The sequence below is a fragment of the Bos indicus genome, chromosome 25, assembly GCF_029378745.1.
Source record: "Bos indicus isolate NIAB-ARS_2022 breed Sahiwal x Tharparkar chromosome 25, NIAB-ARS_B.indTharparkar_mat_pri_1.0, whole genome shotgun sequence".
NCBI lineage: Eukaryota > Metazoa > Chordata > Mammalia > Artiodactyla > Bovidae > Bos > Bos indicus.
This window is the reverse complement of record NC_091784.1, coordinates 26,066,239-26,084,480: the sequence shown is the minus strand read 5'-3', so window position 1 is coordinate 26,084,480 and position 18,242 is coordinate 26,066,239. Positions and strand designations below refer to the sequence as shown.

General features: G+C 55.4%; 1 protein-coding gene across 2 annotated transcripts in view; it reads left to right on the top strand.

Moving 5' to 3' along the window:
* GTF3C1 (general transcription factor IIIC subunit 1) overlaps nucleotides 1-15,510 on the top strand; it is an 82,758-nt gene extending 67,248 nt beyond the window's left edge. The window contains exons 28-37 of one of the 2 annotated variants that reach the window (XM_019987750.2): nucleotides 1,031-1,093; nucleotides 3,652-3,745; nucleotides 6,120-6,292; nucleotides 7,120-7,407; nucleotides 8,016-8,275; nucleotides 9,614-9,894; nucleotides 10,648-11,182; nucleotides 11,866-11,917; nucleotides 13,340-13,532; nucleotides 14,477-15,510. In XM_019987750.2, coding sequence (XP_019843309.2) covers nucleotides 1,031-1,093; nucleotides 3,652-3,745; nucleotides 6,120-6,292; nucleotides 7,120-7,407; nucleotides 8,016-8,275; nucleotides 9,614-9,894; nucleotides 10,648-11,182; nucleotides 11,866-11,917; nucleotides 13,340-13,532; nucleotides 14,477-14,683 — 2,146 coding nt within the window. In that variant the 3' untranslated portion in view covers nucleotides 14,684-15,510. The remainder of the gene's footprint in view (nucleotides 1-1,030; nucleotides 1,094-3,651; nucleotides 3,746-6,119; nucleotides 6,293-7,119; nucleotides 7,408-8,015; nucleotides 8,276-9,613; nucleotides 9,895-10,647; nucleotides 11,183-11,865; nucleotides 11,918-13,339; nucleotides 13,533-14,476) is intronic. The other variant, XR_011564054.1, reaches the window with a different exon arrangement.
* Nucleotides 15,511-18,242: the final 2,732 nt, after the last annotated feature.

Below are 18,242 nucleotides of genomic sequence, written 5' to 3'. Positions count from 1 at the left end.
GAAGGTGTTTCAGGCAGCTTGTTTACCTACCTGTAACTTCTATCCCCACGTGTTTTTAATAAACACATGGGCCAACTTTAAGTTATTAAAGAAGACAAAGATTTGTAAAGGTGAGTTCATGACCTATCTAGAGGAAAGAAAAAAAGTTCCAGTTGTAACAGCTGACCACTAGATTTGATCTTGAGCATTCTGGCAGGCAAAGTAAGAGAGAAAAATGGTCCCAAATATTTTCTCGTTTGACTAAAACCAGTTCACATTCTTCTGAAAAGGTGTTTTGTCTTACTGCTAAATTTTAGGAAGAATTTACTATTGCAGAGATGAATTTTGACTTTAGTCTTGTAGAAACCCAAGACGTGACTTACAAATAAATGGCCGTGGGTTTTTTCATAGAGTTCTGTGGTTTATTTTTATTTGCTTGGTCCAAACACAGTAAAACAGTATTACATGGATCTCAGGGGGACTTCCCTGGCAGCCCAGTAGTTGAGGCTCCACGCTTCCAACGCGGGGGGCACAGGTTCAATCCCCGGTTGGGGAATTAACATGCCATGTGCCACATGGTGTGGCCCCAAAAAATTTTTTTTAATTTAAAAATTGCATGGAGCGCAGAAAAATAGATGGGGAGTTAACGTGTAACACGATCACCTACAGCTCCTCCCCTGTGAGGTTGTTTATTCCCGGGCTCCTTTCTGTGCTTGTTGTTCATCGTGATGAGCCCACAGCTGGCTTCCTCCTCCGGAAACAGTTAACAGTCACTGTCTACAAGTTAACATGTCCCCTTATCGCCTCAAGATGGTCAGTGACCGAACATTCCTCATTTTTCCGACCCTCGTTCTTACAACACGCTCATTCACTGGGCAGAACGCAGTGTTTTCTCATTTTAATTTACATGTATGAGTTTGAATTTTAGGGAGTTTACCAATTATTTTTTTCCAACGTTTAGCTGATAGTAGCCACCTCACTCGAGCATCACCTTGGCTCAGAAAGGTCGGCTGGGTTCCCTTGACAAGCGCTTCTTCTGTTTCCTATGCAGATACCGAGTTTTGGTGATTGGAGACAAAAAAGATCAAGTCATGAAAGAGGATGAACTTAAGAGGCAAGTACTCATAGGCCCGAGGCTTCCCAGGTGGCTCAGTGGTACAGAATCCGCTTGCCGGTGCAGGAGACTCCGGTGTGATCCCTGGGTCGGGAAGATCCCCTGGAGAAGGGAATGACAGCCCACTCCAGTATTCTTGCCTGGAGAATCCCCTGGACAGAGGAGCCTGGCGGGCTGCAGTCCATGGGGTCGCAGAGTGGACATGACTAAGTGACTAAAGAACAACGGCAGCTGGAGGCCCTGCGCCTTTTCCTTGGCCGCCTCACTGGGTTGCCTGCAGCCTGGCTCAGGGATCGGCGAGGGCCGAATCTAGCCTGGTGCCCATTTCTGGAAATACAGTGTTATTGGAACACGGCCTCGCCCGTTCCATGTGTGGTCCGTGCTGCTTTCAGGGCGGAACGTCAGAGCTGAGGGGCTGCAACAGAAACCATGGGGCCCACGGAGACTAAATTATGTGGCCCTTCATGGGAAAAGCAGGCCAACCCATCAACTCGCCTGTCACCAGCCCAGCCTGAGGACAGGTTGGAGAAGGGGTATGAACTCGTAGCCCATGAACGTCCCAAGGAAAATGCGGGTTAGAAAACTCAGCCTTTCTTTCCATCTTGCATAATCAATATTTGATTTTTAGGTCTGTATTCAGTGAAAAGCCTATTCTTATTTGAGAAACAGTTGTTTAAAATTGGATGAAAAAAATATATGGCTGAATCCCTTCGCTGTTCACCTACCACAGCATTGCTAATCTGCCGGGGACCAGCCCCGGCTGATCCAGGGTATTCGAAGGAGAGACGGCTTAGGCGAAGATCAGGCGACAATTGCCTAATTAAATGTTAATTAAGGATATAAAGAGTAATAGAATGAGGATAGCTCAGTGAGGAAATTTAGTGGAGAAAAGCGGTTGAAATAAGGATAGCTCAGTGAGGAAATTCAGTGTAGAAAAGAGGCTGAATAATTCAGCCAGAAGGTAAGAGAAAGAACGACATGGTGAGACCAAGTTTCGGTGAACAAGGCCCGCACTTTATTTTCCAAAGTAGTTTTTATACCTTAAGTTATGTATAGAGGATAATGGGGGAAGGGGTAGAGTCAGGCAGCAAACCAGGCTTTCTTCCTGCAAACTTATCATATGCAAAAGCTTAGGTGATTTGCATCATCTTCTGGCCCGGAGGCCTGTTAACATTTTAAGACCTTTTCTTCAGAAAACTTATTTTTCTCTAAAGGTGATTGGTCAGGAGCCACCCTCCAAAAGCATTAAATAAAGTTGCATTCCTACAGAGCAAAGGTGTGGTGGGCTACAACAAGAAAAAGAATTAACTCAAAGGTCCCAGGTTACAAACATTAAAGCTACTATTTACACCAATTATATTAATCAATACACTGCCAGGGACACAGCAGGTAAGGGATATGGAGACTTAGCAGCAAACATTGGCCCAACAAGTGAAAATCCCTTCACCAATACAATTTCTAATCAATCTTTTAACTACTCAAAAGAATCTGTGTTTAGACAGTTTAGAACATCTCCTGCCTCTCACAGTTGGGAGGCTCTGAACAATCACATGTGGCCGGAAAAACCTATTCAGGCAGGCTAGAGGATTTCCAAAGGAGTTTGTAGGTTAAACACTGTCACACCCAGGAATTATTAACTGGAGCTGTAAGCTAACTCTTTTTTCAGAGAGGTAGTGGGGGACAGCCCCCCATAAAGTCAGAGGTGTAGGTGAAAGCACAAAGCAGAAAGTAGGCAGACTCTGATTTTGGGGGTAGATGCTCGAGAATTTCCAGGGGGACTCCTGAGGCTCGATCCCGCCTTTGCGTGTGCCGAGCCTCCTTCCTCATGACCTTTGTCATGGGCGGAGTACCTCACGCTGGCTACCGGCAGTGATAGAATTCCAGTTGAGCTACTCCAGATCCTGAAAGATGATGCTGTGGAAAGTGCTGCACTCAATATGCAATATGCACTCAATATGCAATATGCCGGCTCCCGGCACTAATCGACTGTGTTGTTCTTGTTCAGTCACTAAGTTGTGTCCAACTCTTACCAGCCCCGCGGACTGCAGCACGCCAGGCTTCTCTGGCTTTCACCATCTCCCCAAGTTTGCTCAAACTCACGTCCATTGAATTGATGATGCTATCCAACCATCTCAGCCTATACTCCAAAAGTTTAAAAATTAATATAAATACACCTGGATTTTAAAAAAATGGAAGCACTAACCACACATGTTCGTTGTCATGAAAACTTATTCCTAGGTTATGTCACCCCTTACCCACTAGAATAAAACTTTTTCCCTTCGAAAATGGACCAGTCAGTAAGGGGTAAAAACCACCATTCATTCCTTTTGTTTGGGTTTATGACTAGTTGAAACATTTGTATCACTGTCAGGAGATTGGAAAGATTTTTTGAGGTAGAATCCACCAGCAGGATGAGCGGTGGCCTGTGGCCCGTGGACTCACATGACCCTGTCCGCTCCCCCCTCATCTCACGTGGTCTGTGGGCTCACGTGGCCCTGTTGCACCTGCCCCCCCATCTCACGTGGCCATGTCGCTACCCGCCCCCACATCTCTTGCAGCGTGGATGACATCCACTTCCTGGTGCTCCAGAACCTGATCCAGAGCACGCTGGCCCTCTCGGACAGACAGATGGAGATCTGCCAGTCGTTCCAGGTGGGCGTTGGGGACACAGCGTCCTTTGCAGCAGCATTCCAGGACTTGGGACCCTTCCCAGGCTGGGGGCCCATGAGGTTTCTCCTCCTTCTCTTCTTACCTATGAGGTCTCAGGGGGCCTGATTGCCCCCCGAGGCTCCAGCCAAATCTTCATTCATCTTTTTTTGTTTGTTTGGTGTTGCCACATGGCTAGCGGGATTTAGTAGTTCCCTAACCAAGGATTGAACCTGGGCCACTGCAGTGAAAGGCCTGAGTTCTCATCACTGGACTGCCAGGGAAGACCCCCCTGCCCCGCCACCCATTCACTGAAGTATGGGCACAGGATCTGGTGACCTCCAAAATCCCTCCCAGGGCTGAGGTTTTGAATCTAACTTTGAAGGCAGACAATTAGGCAGAAGGAGAAATGAGCCATGACAAAAGAACTGAGAAGCTAATTGGCTGTGTAGCATATCTTTTCCAATTATAGTGGACAAGTGTCAACATAGTTCGATTGTTAGAAAACGTCCCCCGGTGAGGAAGCTGCCTTTCTGCGGGCGTTGAGTCTTACACATCTCCTGAGAACATACTAGAACCGTGATGCTGCTTGGATTATAGCTGAATGAGGACGAAGGAGAAGGCAGATCTCCTTGACCCTGTGCTGAGCTTGGGAAAGTGGTGGGCTTAGTACTTTATAGGTGTGAAAACTTGGCTCAGAGAAGTTAAAAAGCCCATGACCAAGATCCCAGAGCTCGTTCATCAAACCTGAGTCTGTGTGGCTCCAAGGCCCCAGCAGAGAGGAGTCTGCTGCCCGAACTCATGCGTCCTTTCCCTTTTTTTTGGCTGTGCTGGGTCTTCATTGCTGCGTGGGCGCTTCTCTAGTTGCAGTGAGCACGCTTCTCATTGCAGTGGCCTCTCGTTGCCGAGCACAGACTCTAGTGTGCCTGGCTTCGGCAGTTGCGGTGTGTGGGCTCAGCACTTGTGGCCCCCGGGCTCTGGAGCACAGGCTCAACAGTGGGGCTCACGGGCTTAGTTACTCTGAAGCGTGTGGAATCTTCCCGGACCAGGGATCAAACCTGTGTCTCCTGCATTACCCCTGAGCCACCAGAGAAGCCCTTATTTTTAATGATCACAAAAGTGTGTTCCAAGTAGGCCTTATCTACGTTTGTATTTAATCTCACAACCTAAAATTCAGCTCCTACAGCTTACATGACGAAGTCAAGCCAGTTTGGAACCTGAAGGAAGAAGTTAGAGAACAAAGGGCTGGTGGTGTTTCTTATCCCGCTGATGTGTTTAGATGGATGCTGTCCCAAACTTTAGGGCGTCTCAGAGTCAACTGGACAGCTCTTAGAGCACATGGACCCCAGGTCCCACCCCCGGAGACCATAGACCGGAGTGGAGGGGGCAGGACCCCGACAAGCTGTCCTGCCCAGTAGGAGTTAGAGCTGGCACAGCCTCAAGGGTGGGTCCAACCACCTTTTACATGAGAAAGTCCAGCCCCCAGGGTACAGCAGGAGCCTGGTCCCTGCGTCCCAGTGGGGCCTTGTCCCAGCCTCACTTTTCCTTCCTTCAACTCTGTTTCCAGGTGGGGCCTGGACTATAACAGTGGTGCCAAAGGGCTGTCACTCTCCCTGACTTCCCCAGGGCATGGAAAGACGCATGAGAGAGGTCGCCTGACCCCAAGTGGGATGCAGAACCTTTCTCTAGGGACCCCCACCCATGGCAGCAAGGAGTGGGAGGTCACAGGGATGAGGTTAGGGAATTCTTTGAGGGTCCAGTGTTAGGACTGGGTGGTCCCCCTGCAGAGGGAAGCCATCAGGGCTTTTGAGGCAGGGAAGGACATGTGGTCCGATGTAGGCATAAAAGGGCTACATTGCCTGCCATGCAGAGCGGTCAGAGGTGGGGGCAGGGAGCCCCAGGTAGAAGCCGGAAGAATAGGCAGTCACAGGCAGAAGCAACGTGGTGTGACCCAGACAGACCGTAGCACAGCCTGGATGCTTCTGGAACATACTCAGAGTAGATCGGCCCAAGCATATCTGCCGATGGCTCAGGTGGGAGCTGAAGGATACCTGGTATCAGAGATGATTCTGCGTCGGCTCCCAGCGTCCATACATCCAGAGTAGGCGCGGGTGCAGCCTGCCTTTTCCGCCTGCCTGTCCTCTGCACTCTCTAAGGGGATGTGCTGGTGGGTCAAGGCTGCCCACGGGGCTGCGGGCTTCTTCTGGGCTCTTCCCCACTGCACCCCAAGTGTCCGTTCCGGCCTCCCAGCCTCTCCCGCCCCCCGCCATCAGCAGCCTTCCTCCGTGGATGATCAGCCATGGCGTCTGTGTATCCACTTCCCACCCCCACGCCCTGCTGGCTGGAGAGCCCCGCTCATGCCTGGCCTGCTGTGTTGCAGACCTTCCGCCTGTACCGGGACTACAAGGAACAGGTCCTGGTGAAGGCCTTCGTGGACTACCAGCGGAGGAGCCTAGTCAACCGGCGCCGGGTCAACCACACGCTGGGCCCCAAGAAAAACCGCGCTCTGCCCTTCGCGCCCATGTCCTACCAGCTGTCCCAGGCCTACCACAGGTGAGCAGGGAGGGCGGGCCTGTCGGCCGAGGGAGCGGAAGTGACGGTGTCCTTCTTCGTCAGCAGGCAGGGCAGCCTGGGCCCTTTGGCCTCTTGTGTGAGACCCAGCCTCTGGGACCAGCCTCCCATCAGCGCGCGTCCTTCCTTGTCCGGGAATAAGGTTCATGCCGGCGGTCTCTCGTAAGGGGGCATTTACCAGTTTTGCTGGTAGTTTGTTTCCTTTTTTCACATCAAGTTGGGTGAAATGAGTGTCCAACAATTAGACCGGCTAAAAGTGCACCTTCCTGGTTGGGAGTGACCTCAGTCCCTAGTCCCACGGCTCAGAGCTGTACCAGGCTGTCTGCCCTGTGGACTGACACACTTCCTTTGGAAGCCATCGTGTTCAGACCCAGTTTGTGGCTCATCAGCAAGAGGGTGTTTTACGAGGAATGAAAGTCCCCCCTCTGAACAGAGGCGAGGGCTTGCGTGCAGGCACCGAGTGGAGACAGACTGAACACACACGCCTGTCCCCTCCCCTCCAGAGGGGTCCAGGGCTCGCCTTGTGTAAAGCTGACGACAGAACGCACATTCATCTTCCCCAGTTCAGCACCAAGGGGCCTAGAGTGTTGGCTCGGGTGAAGAGTCACAGCACCTCCTTGAAGGCGCTCCGGGGAGCGGCCTCATGGAGCCTGCAGCACAGCGCCTTCGTCTGAGATGGAAAGAGGGCTTCCGGGGAGAGGCCGGCGTGTGCAGTGTCAGCGGCTGATTGGAAGCGCCCGCGGCCCATCCACCCCCAGGCTTGGGCACCCCGAGCTCAGAAAGGCCCTCCCCTTCTCGTCCTGTCTTAGGATTTTCACGTGGCGGTTTCCGAGCACCGTCTGCACAGAATCGTTCCAGTTCTTCAGCAGACTCCTGGCTGCGGGCAAGCGGGACCAGGCCGATCACTTTTCCTTCAAAGACCAAAACTGTGGCGAGCCTGCGAGCGACCTGGTGGCGTTCTCTTTGGACGGCCCTGGAGGAAACTGCGTGACCGCCCTGATCCTTTTCTCCCTGGGCCTTGTTTCTGTGGACGTCAGGATCCCAGAACAGATCGTCGTGGTGGACAGCTCCATGGTGGAGAACGAGGTCATTAAGAGGTGAGGGCCACAGGCACCGTCACTTGCCCTCAGGCTGGGCGTCTGCCGTTTTATTTGCTCACTCATTCTCGTTTTTATTCACTCAACAAACACACTTCTCTGCCTTGTGCTTGGCATCATGTGGACCAAGACAGCAGAGTCTCGGCAGTGGTTCCCAGGAGCTGTGAACTGGGAATTCCAGTGCAGCGCCTCCTGATGATGCCTCTAGGCACCGGGGGACCCACAGGAGGGGACGGCTGGGCTGGGCCAGAGAAGGACCTAGGACAGTGTGGCCAGGAGGCATGGGGAGGCAGAGAAGAGGGACCATTCCTTGAGGGCTTGAGAGCTGAAGTGGGGTTTACTGGACAAATGGGTGTCTTTTGGACAGAGACCAGGAAGGGTTTCCAGGCAGAAGGACCAGCCCTTGCAAAGATGCAGGTGTAGGGAGTGGGGAGGGGAGTGTGGGAAGGTGGACGAGGCGGGTAATCTGGACACCAGGCCATGCTGACCTGACCTCAGCCAGATGCCAGGGCCGTCCAGGGCCCGAGCACCGCTCCCTGAGGGGGCAGCCAGACCAGCAGAGAAGGCTCCGCCGGGCTCCAGCACCCAGGTCCATTGTCTGCTCCCAGCCTAGGCAAGGACAGCACCTTGGAAGAGGACGAGGACGAAGAGGAAGACCTGGATGAAGGCTCGGGGGCCAAGCGCCGGAGCATCGAGGTGAAAGCCCACCAGGCCTCCCACACCAACTACCTGCTGATGAAGGGCTACTGCGTCCCCGGCATCGTCAGCAACCGCAACCTCAACCCCAACGACAACGTCGTGGTGAACTCCTGCCTGGTCAAGTTCCGCCTGCGCTGCACCCCCAAGCCCACCAGGCTCGCGCTCACAGGTGAGCGCCGCCCCTGCCCACCCAAGGCCCAGACCCCCAGCTCATGGCCAGGCTCCCAGGGCTGCCTGGGGAAGCCACCGCTGACCAAACCAAAGGGAAAAGCAGAGGAAAACCCCTCCTGTCCTTAGCCGCTGGCCGGGGCGAGGCGGGCAGTGGAGGGTGGGCGCGCGGCCCGAGTTGCCTGCTTGTTTGGGGAGCCCTGGGCTGTTCCTGCTGTGATTAGCGCTCAGCGTGATCTTTTTTACTTAAGTCTTTTGACCCCTTGCTGTGAAAGCTGAGTGTTCCACTTATATCCATTACCTCTTATCTCCTTTTTTTCCAGTTTTTACACGTTTTTGAGTTCTTGTATTGATTGTCTCTGAAACGTTAATGACTTACTTTCACCTCCGTTTCCTGCACCCTCGATATCAGGCACTCTCCTCGCTGCACATATAATGAGAATGCTACGGCCTCGTCCCTGCCCTTCTCACCCTTCCCTTCCCTGGCCCGTCTGACTCGCCTTCATTTTCACGTGTTGAGGAGTTTACTCTTGTAGCTAGTTTGTTTATTTTCGGCTGCACTGTGTCTGCATTGCTTTGTGCGGGCTTTCTCTGGTTGTGGTGCTGCGGCTCCTCACTGTGGTGGCGTCTCTTGTTGCAGAGCACAGGCTCCAGGTACAGGCTCAGTAGTTGAGGTACACGGGCTTAGTTGCTCCAGGGCATGTGGAATCTTCCCGGACCAGGAATCAAACCCATGTCCCCTGCATTGGCAGGCAGATTCTTATCCACTGGACCACCAGGGAAGTCTGGGGTGTCTAGTTTCGTAACCACGATCAGTATCCCACACTGTGTTGGGAGCTTGGCCTGGGCAAAAATGTGGCGACCTGAGGCCTGTGGTCTTAGCAGAGATACCTTGTCCAGGGAGTACCAGAAACCAGCCCCGGCGGGTGTGAGCAAAAGTGGGGATTTATGGAGAAGTCCCAGGGTATCTCAGAGGGTCTCAGAAGCCGTGAACATGTGAGCATCAGGAAGGGTGGGCCCGAGGCAGCCAGAGTGGAGGACCGCCGCCCCCCACTCTGTTCAGAGGCCCCAGCCCTGCCTTTTCCCCTTCACTGTGAGTTGTGAGCAGGAGAACCTTATGGCCCCGGGGATCCAGCTGGCTGCAGTCAAGGGCCCAGAGGCATGTATCAGGAACCTGACTGCCAGGGGCCCAGCCGTGTCCACTCAGAAAGCAACCCCTTGACTTTTGGAAAGCAGCGAGTCCATGTTGGCGTGCACCTGCCTCGGCATCGCTTGTATACTGGTCTGGGGAGGGGAGGAGGCCTCTCAGGGCTGATGCTGGTCCTCCCGGTCTCCACAGACCCTTCTCTGGAGGAGCTGACGGTGGGGCCCTCCTGCCTCCCTGACACCTTCACGAGGCTGATAAACAGCCCGGAGGACACCTGCAGCTTGGAGGAGTTCGTCCACCAGGTGGCGCTGTCTGGGTACCAGCCCGGAGACGTGTTTGCCGCCCTGGAGATCCAGGAGGCCATTGCAGCAGCTGGTTGCTTTGGGGTGGACCGGCTGGAGCTGAGCAAACAGTTCTTCGCCTTGGCCAGGACAGACAGTGAGCGCACCAGGACCTTCACAGACTATGTCCAGGTGAGCTGTGCTCTCAGGTAGCCCGCAGAAGCAAAAACAGGAATTGCAACTCCTGGGCCAGAGGCATGCTATGGGTGGGCTTGGTTTGGGGCGTGTGGAATTTTTTTTTCAAAAGTTGAATTGGTTGTCAACATTGAAGATTGCCTAAAACCCTAGCTTCTCCTGAAAGTTAGAAGGTCCGTCTGTCCTCTCTGGGGCCTGTTTCTTCAGCAGAGCTGGCTGGAGCCTCCCCCTACCCAAGCCTTGGGCCTCGTTCTCCCCCAGCTCTCTGCTGTCTCCAGACTCCCTGCCGCTGATCCGCAGTCTCGCTGCTTTGTTAGAACAAGTCCGTGTACCCAATGCACCGTGAGGCCAGACAGAATGAATCAACAGGGTGTGGAGCAGAGAAAAGTTAATTGCAGGGCCACGCCAGGAGACAACAGCTCATGCCTTAACAACCCTGAGCTCCTTGAAGGGTTTCAGCAAAGCATTTTTAAAGGGCAGGTGAGGCAGGGGCATCACGGGGTGTTGTTTTTGCAGAAGCACTGGGGCCTCGGGGTGTTGAGTCTGGGAGGAGATGGCCGGGCAGGAGACTGGTAAGGTCACATCAGCTTTGAGGGTGCAACTGTGGTTCCAAGAAGTCGAGGCAGAGGTCACCTGCCCTAAGGAGGTGGACTAGGCACTGGCTCAGGACGCTTAAAACACTCAGGCAGGGGAACGAGCCCCGATGCCCCTGGGGTTCCCTGCAGACCCCTCTGTCTCCCCTTTCCCTAGGACCTCTTAGAGCACCAGCAGGTGCTGGAAGTCGGCGGGAACACTGCTCGCCTGGTGACCATGGCCAATGCACAGCCCTGGCTCCTGCACTCGGTGCGGCTGAAAGACAAAGATGGGGGTGCTGACCTTCAAAGAGACGACCACCGGGCCAAACCGCCCGAGGGGCCTTCCAACGAGGACAACCCCCCAGAGAGGCAGGCACCGCCCTCTCAGAGCCCCCAGAGCACCAAGAGACGTGGCAGCTGGGCCGGCGCTGACACAAACAGCCAGGGCGGGGCTGCTGACCCCAAGAGTGCCCTGGAGCCCCCCGCAAAGAGGCCTGCACTCCAGGACATACGCTTGGCCCCCAGCCCAGGGCCCAGAGCAGAAGAGGAGCTGGGGACTCTGGCACCTGCCGTGCTCGCGGCTCCTGAGGATGGAGGTGCATCGGAAGCCGGGCCAGGGGACCAAGAGGGTGTCGAGGTGCCCAGCTTCCCAGGCCAGGAGCAGCTGAGCTGTCAGGCCCAGCTTCCAGAGGCCCCTGAAGACCCCAGAGGTACCAAACCCTGTCCCCACCCCACCTTCCCCCACCCGCTCCTTCTCTGTCGGGGCCTGAAGGGCCCACACCACCTTCCTCAAGACCAGGAGCCTGCTGCTGGTCTTGACGGAAAGGGGCCTTTGCGTCAGCTTTCCTCGGCCCCGACTCAGCGGGAGTCTCTTGCCTGTTGATACTCGTCTTCCCCCTAGAGGGCAGGGGCCTCGTGCTCCTTAGCCAACCTGTGAATTAATTACAAGGACGAGGCTCTCTTCTGGTTCTGCAAAGAGGCATTTCCTGAGGTGTCCTTACCAGGAAGCTGGAAGGGGAAGGGTCTCGCCTCCCAGGGGACTTGGCAGGTGCCCCCCACCCCTTTCCTCTCCTCTGCTGGAATTCTCCCAGGGATTTATACACCCAGCTATGTGGTCAGGGCTTCTGGAGAAGGATAGGCACTCGCTTGCTCCCCTGGGTTGGGGGCATCACCGAGCCCTGGGCACAGCCCCCAGACTGGCACCCCACCGTCTGTCCATCTGATACTGTCCTGGGGGTGCAGCCCCCACACCCCGCCGCCCCGAGGAGGGAGGTGCTGTCTCTGTGCTCATGGCCTTACCGCCAGACCCAGAAGGACCCGTGGGACGAACGGTTGGGGGAGAGACGGGTGGGCCCCACCTCTGCAGTCTCCCACGCCTCTCCCCTCTTGTCAGGTCTGGCAGATGGTTCTGTAGCTGGCAACCTCTCCCAGGTGGCATGGGAAAGGTGAGTGTGGTTCAGGCTCCAGCGGCCTGGGCTGGGAGGGGGCGATGAGAGCCTCGGAGGGTGGTGCCCAAGGTCCGGGGTAGATTATTACCTGGAGGTCTTTCACAAAGGTTTGTCAAGCACAGCACTTCTCGGCCAGGGGTCTCAGACACCTGAGGGACCATGGGTCCCTCTCACCAGAGACCAGGCAGGCGCTCCTTGCCCAAGGTGGACGAGGCCACAGTGCTGACGGCTGTAGCGCCCCGTGTGCTGGGAACAGTGGGTGTCACGGAAGTCCGAGGGGTGCCTCCCACAGTGTGTGCATCACCCTCGGCTTGAAGGGCCGTGTTCTGCTGGCTCAGGTTGGGCGGGCCCCGTCACATGGTCAGAGCCAGGTGTCCAGCTGGCCTGGGGTGTCCCACACTGGGACCCTGTGTGGCAGACCTGTCACTGCTTTAGTTTTTAGTAAAAACCTAAGCCAGTCAGACTTCCCCAGTTGCTCAGACGGTAAAGAATCTGCCTGCAATGCAGGAGACGTGGGTTCAGTCCCTGGGTCGGGAAGATCCCCTGGAGAAGGGCAACCCACCCCAGTATTCTTGCCTGGAGAATCCCATGGACAGAGGAGCCTGGCGGGCTACAGTCCATGAGGTCGCAAAGAGCTGGACACGACGGAGCAACTAACACTTCTGAACCAGTCACTGCTTTAGTTGTTAGTAGAAACCTTCTGGAAGAGTGTGCCTGGAACCCCCGAATACAACACCGGCAGACCTGCCGCGCACGGACCTGTGAGCTTGGTCAGAAGGGGGTGCGGCCATTTGTTGTTGTTAAATGAAAATAAGCTTTATGATACCAAGTAATAAATACAAAGATGCAGATAGTTCCATTTTCTTCCAGATGTTTAGGGTCAACTTATAACAAAGGCAGAACTGAAACCTACTTTCAGTCCTAGGAAAAAGTTCAGGGGTCCTTGTTAGGTTTGGTTTGGGAGGTTGACTCTTTTCTTCTGCATTTATAACTTGCGCATTTTTAGAATTGACTTCAGAGCACCAATAGTCATGCAAATGCTTAAGCGGAAAAGAAGTTACATTAAGCAGAATTTACACCGTATGGGAAACCAGGGGACCAGCTACTAGGTTAAGAGTCCTGTCAAGTCTTCCCTACAAAAGAAAAAAATAACCTGCAGGTTCTGTCAGGTCCCAGAGGGAGCTGGTAGATCTAGAAGTCCTGGCTCTTCCCCGCCCCACCAGTGTGGGGTGATGAGGGGGCTGGGGCCCGTCCCTTCAGGCGGCAGGAGAGCCAGAGGCAGAAGAACAGGAGGGAGGGGTCCTCAGCCCCGCCAGTGGGCTGGGCACCCGTCTGCTGAGGTGGGGACCACGTGGAATCCGCTGTCTCCCCTCCCCTACTAAACCTGATGCCCGTTTCCCCCGCCCCCACCCGCCGCAGGGACTGTGAGAGCGTGCGCTTCATCGGGCGCCCATGGCGCATCGTGGACGGCCGCCTGAACACGCCGGTGGTCAAGGGCATGATGGAGGCGGTGCTGCACCACATCATGACCAGGCCCGGCGTGCCCGAGAGCTGCCTGCTGCAGCACTACAAGGGCGTCCTGCAGCCGCTGGCCGTGCTCGAGCTGCTCCAGGTGAGCCTCTCGGCGGGGAGGGTGCTTGCTGGGACCCCGTCCCCACTGCACCTTTCCTCTTCCGGGGTCTCAGAGGGCAGGGGGCAGTGGGCACGTTGGCTGAGCTCTGGGGTCGGCCACTGCTTACCAGCTCAGCCCACAAGGGTGCACTGGCCTCCTCGCAGAGAGCCAGCTCCTCAGAAGTCTTGGGCCCCTGATATCCTCCCCCTGCCACCCCCAAAGCTTACTCCCAACCCCTGCCCAGAGAGGTCAGCCCCATTGCCCTCTGAGGCCACTGCGCCGGCTGAGCCCCACGCCGATTTCCTTCCTCCCGCATGTGCTCTTCAGCGCTGCCAGCGCCCAGCCCCAGTTCTCAGCACTCAGCCTCCCACAGCCCCCACCCCTGCCCCGGGTTCCCGCCCCAGCTGTGCCTCCCAGGTCCTCCTTCAGCCCCGAGCTGCTGCCTAGGCTTACACAGAAGCATCCCTGGGGTCTTACCTCTGACCCTTTCTCAAGACCCTGGTGCCCACGGGGACCAGCAGGTAGGTGAGTGACCAACCCTCATGGGTGGCAGGGAGAGTTGGTGAGGTGCCCACAGTCTCCTAAGGGCAGCTCGGCTTGATGGACGCCCTGGGCTCCGGCTGTGTGTGCACAGGAGTTCCAACTCCTCGACAGAAGCAGGAGCAGGAAGTTCAGTGCACAATTCCCTGCACTTCACAGCAGGTCTGGGCCAAATAACCCCGTCTGGAAGCCAGGTCTGCAGCCCCTGCTCTACACAGGACCGCTGTATAAATGCTGGCCACGACCTTCTCTCTCTCGCCCTGGGCTCTTGCTTAAACCTGCCTGGTCAATCCCTGCTCGTCTCTCAAGGCCACCCTCCTGTGTCTGTTCTGGGAGGCTGCTCTGGGTACAGAGGACATGGCCCTTAAATGCCCCTGGAAATCCGTCTGTCTGTGCCACTGCAGGGGCTGGAGACCCTGGGCTGCATTAAAAAGTGCGTGCTGAGAAAGCCCGCGGCCGCTTCACTCTTCTCGAAGCCGCCGGTGGGAGAGGCGCCGCTGAGCCTGGACGAGAGCCCCGTGGTGTTCTACGAGCCCACGCTGGACTGCACCATCCGCCTCGGCCGCGTCTTCCCCAACGAGGTCAGCTGGAACAAGTGGGTCCACCTCTGAGGCCCGTGTGGTCCTGGCAAGCCTCCCGGGAATTCTCTCCTGGGGGCCTCTGCCCACGTGTGGGGGTGGCCTGGCAAGGTCGGGACCCAAGGATTCCTGCATCCCGCCCACGGGAACACTGTGTGCCCAGCCCGGCCCTGGCTGTGGTTTCTGGCCTGGAACTCTGGACGGAGGACCAGCTGGCCGCCTGCTCCCAGCCCGTCCACGGCCAGCCTTCAGGACTGTGCTTTGTCGCCCCCGGAGCTGGGTGGGGGAGCTCAGCGATGCTGCTCCCCACCTGCTCTCCTCCTGTTTCCAATCTCTCTGGATCCTGGGTTGTAGTGAGAGGCCCCGGTGGGCTGGTCCTCCAAGGGCTTCCGAGACGATCCTGCCCTTCGGGAGCAGAGCCACCTGCCCAGGCCCTGAACCTTCTCTGGATATCCCCCCGCTGGCCAGTGAGGGGTCAGAAGCTGTGGGCCTCAGGGGTCTGCCCCATCCACGCAGATTCATGTTCCAGCTTCTGGCCACCCCATCATGGAGGACTCTCTGTGCTCCTCAGAAAGCCCCCCTTGCTCTGAGGGACAGGGCCTCGTGGGGACATGTCATAGAGCGCGGGCTGGGTGACCCCCTGCCAAGGCCGCCATTGAGACTTGTTCCTCTGGAGGCAGGACCCCTGACCGCTGAGCCTGCAAGCCACCCGCAGGACTCCTGCCACCTGGAAACGGGGAGTCCTTACAGGTTTGGGGTTTGTCTTTTTTTTTTTTTCCCAGCCTCTTTCCTTATTGATAAAAAAACCCTGGCATGTATTTATATGTTTTTTTTTTTTAATTAAAGCGAAGTAAAACGCATTTCGTTTTGTATTTCCTAAAGAATCTTTGATCCACCGGGGGCTTGTTTTCCACCATGGACAGCCGGGGATAGACGTTGTCGGTAAAACCCAAGGAACAGCTGGGTGCTGGGGGTGAGCTCGCTCGGCCCATCCTGGCGCTGCCTCACCGCACGCCACTGCCTCAAAACCCTTCCTCCCACTCAGCCGGGCCTCGGCCTGTCCCTTAACAGGCATCCGGCCGCACTCAGGCCAGGCCTGTGGCCGAGGCGATGCCGGCAGGCTGCTGAGGTCGAAGCCTGGAGGGTGGATTTGGCCCACGGCTGGTCTCTTTCGGTCACAGTATTTCTTTGTTGTTTTTTAGTTAGTTACCAACATTTCTTTAAAACTGGAGGTTTCACATTTAAAAAAAAATCCAGAACTCTGTCTTCTCTGGAAAGATCTAGAAATACTGCATGTGACAGTCACAAGTATGGGACACGCCCCCCCCAGTCACGGCTGGCCCGCCCCCAGGCCAGGTCTCAGGCCCATCAGAGCTCCTCTCACTTTAACCTGCAGCTCACGGCCTGGCCCACCTGGCAGCCTTGGGTTTCCAGCTTCTCTCTGCCAGGGACCTGGTCCCCGGGCCAGACTCCAGGGTGACGGGGCAAAGAACAGGAGGCATGGGGTCCGGAGTCTTGAGAGTGAACCGCCCCCCACCCCCAGCACTGCCGAGACCTGGCCAAGTTTTGGCATCATTTTTTTTTCTTTCCTTCTTTATTCGTTTTTACTCTAAAGTGAAAAAACAGCATTTGGGGTGATCTGGGTAATCAAGTAGAACAATGGATATGATTTGCTTTGTAAACAGAAAATACAGATGATGATTGTGTGGGACTGCATCTCGTGGCGGGAGGAAGGTAGGGTTGGGATCCAGTCTTGATGTTCCCGTCCCAGAGCCTTGGTTTTCTCATCTGAGAAATGGGGATAGACCGTCGCCCTCACAGGAGGGCCAGATGAGCTGGAGAACACCAAGGACAAGCACGTAGCAGGACGCAGTGAAGTCTGTTTCCTTCCCTGTGTGCCCAGGTTGAGGGGCAGTTCGGGCATGTGTCTAGGAGATGGGCGAGGAGTCAGCTCTCCAGTGGACAGCGGGGGTTTCGGTGACCCACATTCCCACATCTAGGCATCCCGTGCAAGGATGACTTCCTCCTTCCCTCCCGCCCCCACCCATCCCATCAATCTGTCCGTGTGTCCATCCACCCCCTCAGCTAGCCCCCACCCAAGGTAGCTCTCTGCCCTTCTAAGCTCTGCACCCAGGGTTTGCAAAACCGGAAGTGTAGACCAGAAGCTATGAGATCAGATCAGGGCCAGGCAGGTAATATAAAGTGGCCTGGTTAATACCAGGCAGGGTAGGAACTATGGAAAATTAAAATCTGTATGCCCAGGGTGAGAAAGAATTCATGTTTAGAAAAAAAAGATTTTAAACACTGACCACCTAGTAAAACACTCCGCCTGCAGTGTGGGAGACCTGGGTTCGATCCCTGGGTTAAAAAGATCCTCTGGAGAAGGGAACGGCTGCCCACTCCAGTATTCTGGGCTGGAGAATTCCAGTTCATGGGGTCGAAAAGAGTCAGACACGACTGAGCAACTTTTCACTTACCTAGTAAAACACGGGATGGGAGTGGGGAGCACCAAGCCAGAGGGGTCATGTCCTGTTCACCCCGAGTGACAGCACGCCCTGACCCCCGAAGTTCTGTCCTCTGGGTTCCTTGTCCCTCCACACTCCATTCTTACTCCTTTTTACTTACATAAGGTGTGAGTCGTTCAGTCATGCCCAACTCTGTGACCCCATGGACTGTATCCCACCAGGTTCCTCTGTCCATGAAGTTCCCCAGGCAAGCATACAGGAGTGGTGTGCCACTCCCTTCATCAGGGGATCTTCCTGACACAGGGATCAAACCCAGGTCTCCTGTATTGCAGGTGGGTTCTTTACCATCTGAGCCACCAGGGAAGCCCACACTCTTCATTTTTACTCCTTTTTGCTAACATAAGCCATACTTAATCCATTCTCTTTAAACACCTAAACCTGCAGGCTGCTTTGTTCTCCAGGCCTTTTTCTCTGCATTTACATACCTTTTATGCTCCCCACCCCCGAGAAAACACAGACCTGTGATGGCATGTTGCGTACTGACACAGCTCCAGCTGTGGTTCACCCAGGAGTGCCCTTGCACGTTGGTGCCTGCACGTAGAGAGCCATGAGTTACGAGGTAAGTCTAGGCGGGAGTCCTGGCACTGAGGTCCTGATGTTACTCCCTCTTCACTGAAATTGCTTCCTGGTTTTCCCCACTGAGCATCTTCTCTGCCTTCCCAGGCCCCGCCTCTCTTCCTTCTGGAGCCCAATCAGATCTCGCTCAGTGTCTGGCAGCTGCCAGCTTCCCACATCCCCTTCCTCCCCTTCCAGCCTCGCTTTGCCCAAGGCCACCCAGAATCCCGGGCTGAGTGATCTGTGTCCTCTGGCTTCACCTGACTACCCACTCTTCCCCTGGGTCCTTACCCCACTTATGCCAGGGAGTTTTCCACGTGTGTTTGTGTGTATGTGTGTTGTATGTGTGACGTGTATGTGTATTTTTTATATGTGTGTGTGTGCACACGTGATCTCCCTGCTTAGTGTGGTCTCACCACCCATTCCGCCTGGTGCCCAATGCAGGCCCGCCCACCCTCCCAAGGAGTAGAATTCAGCCCTTGTTGAATGTAAAAGAGAACCTACTAAAAAAG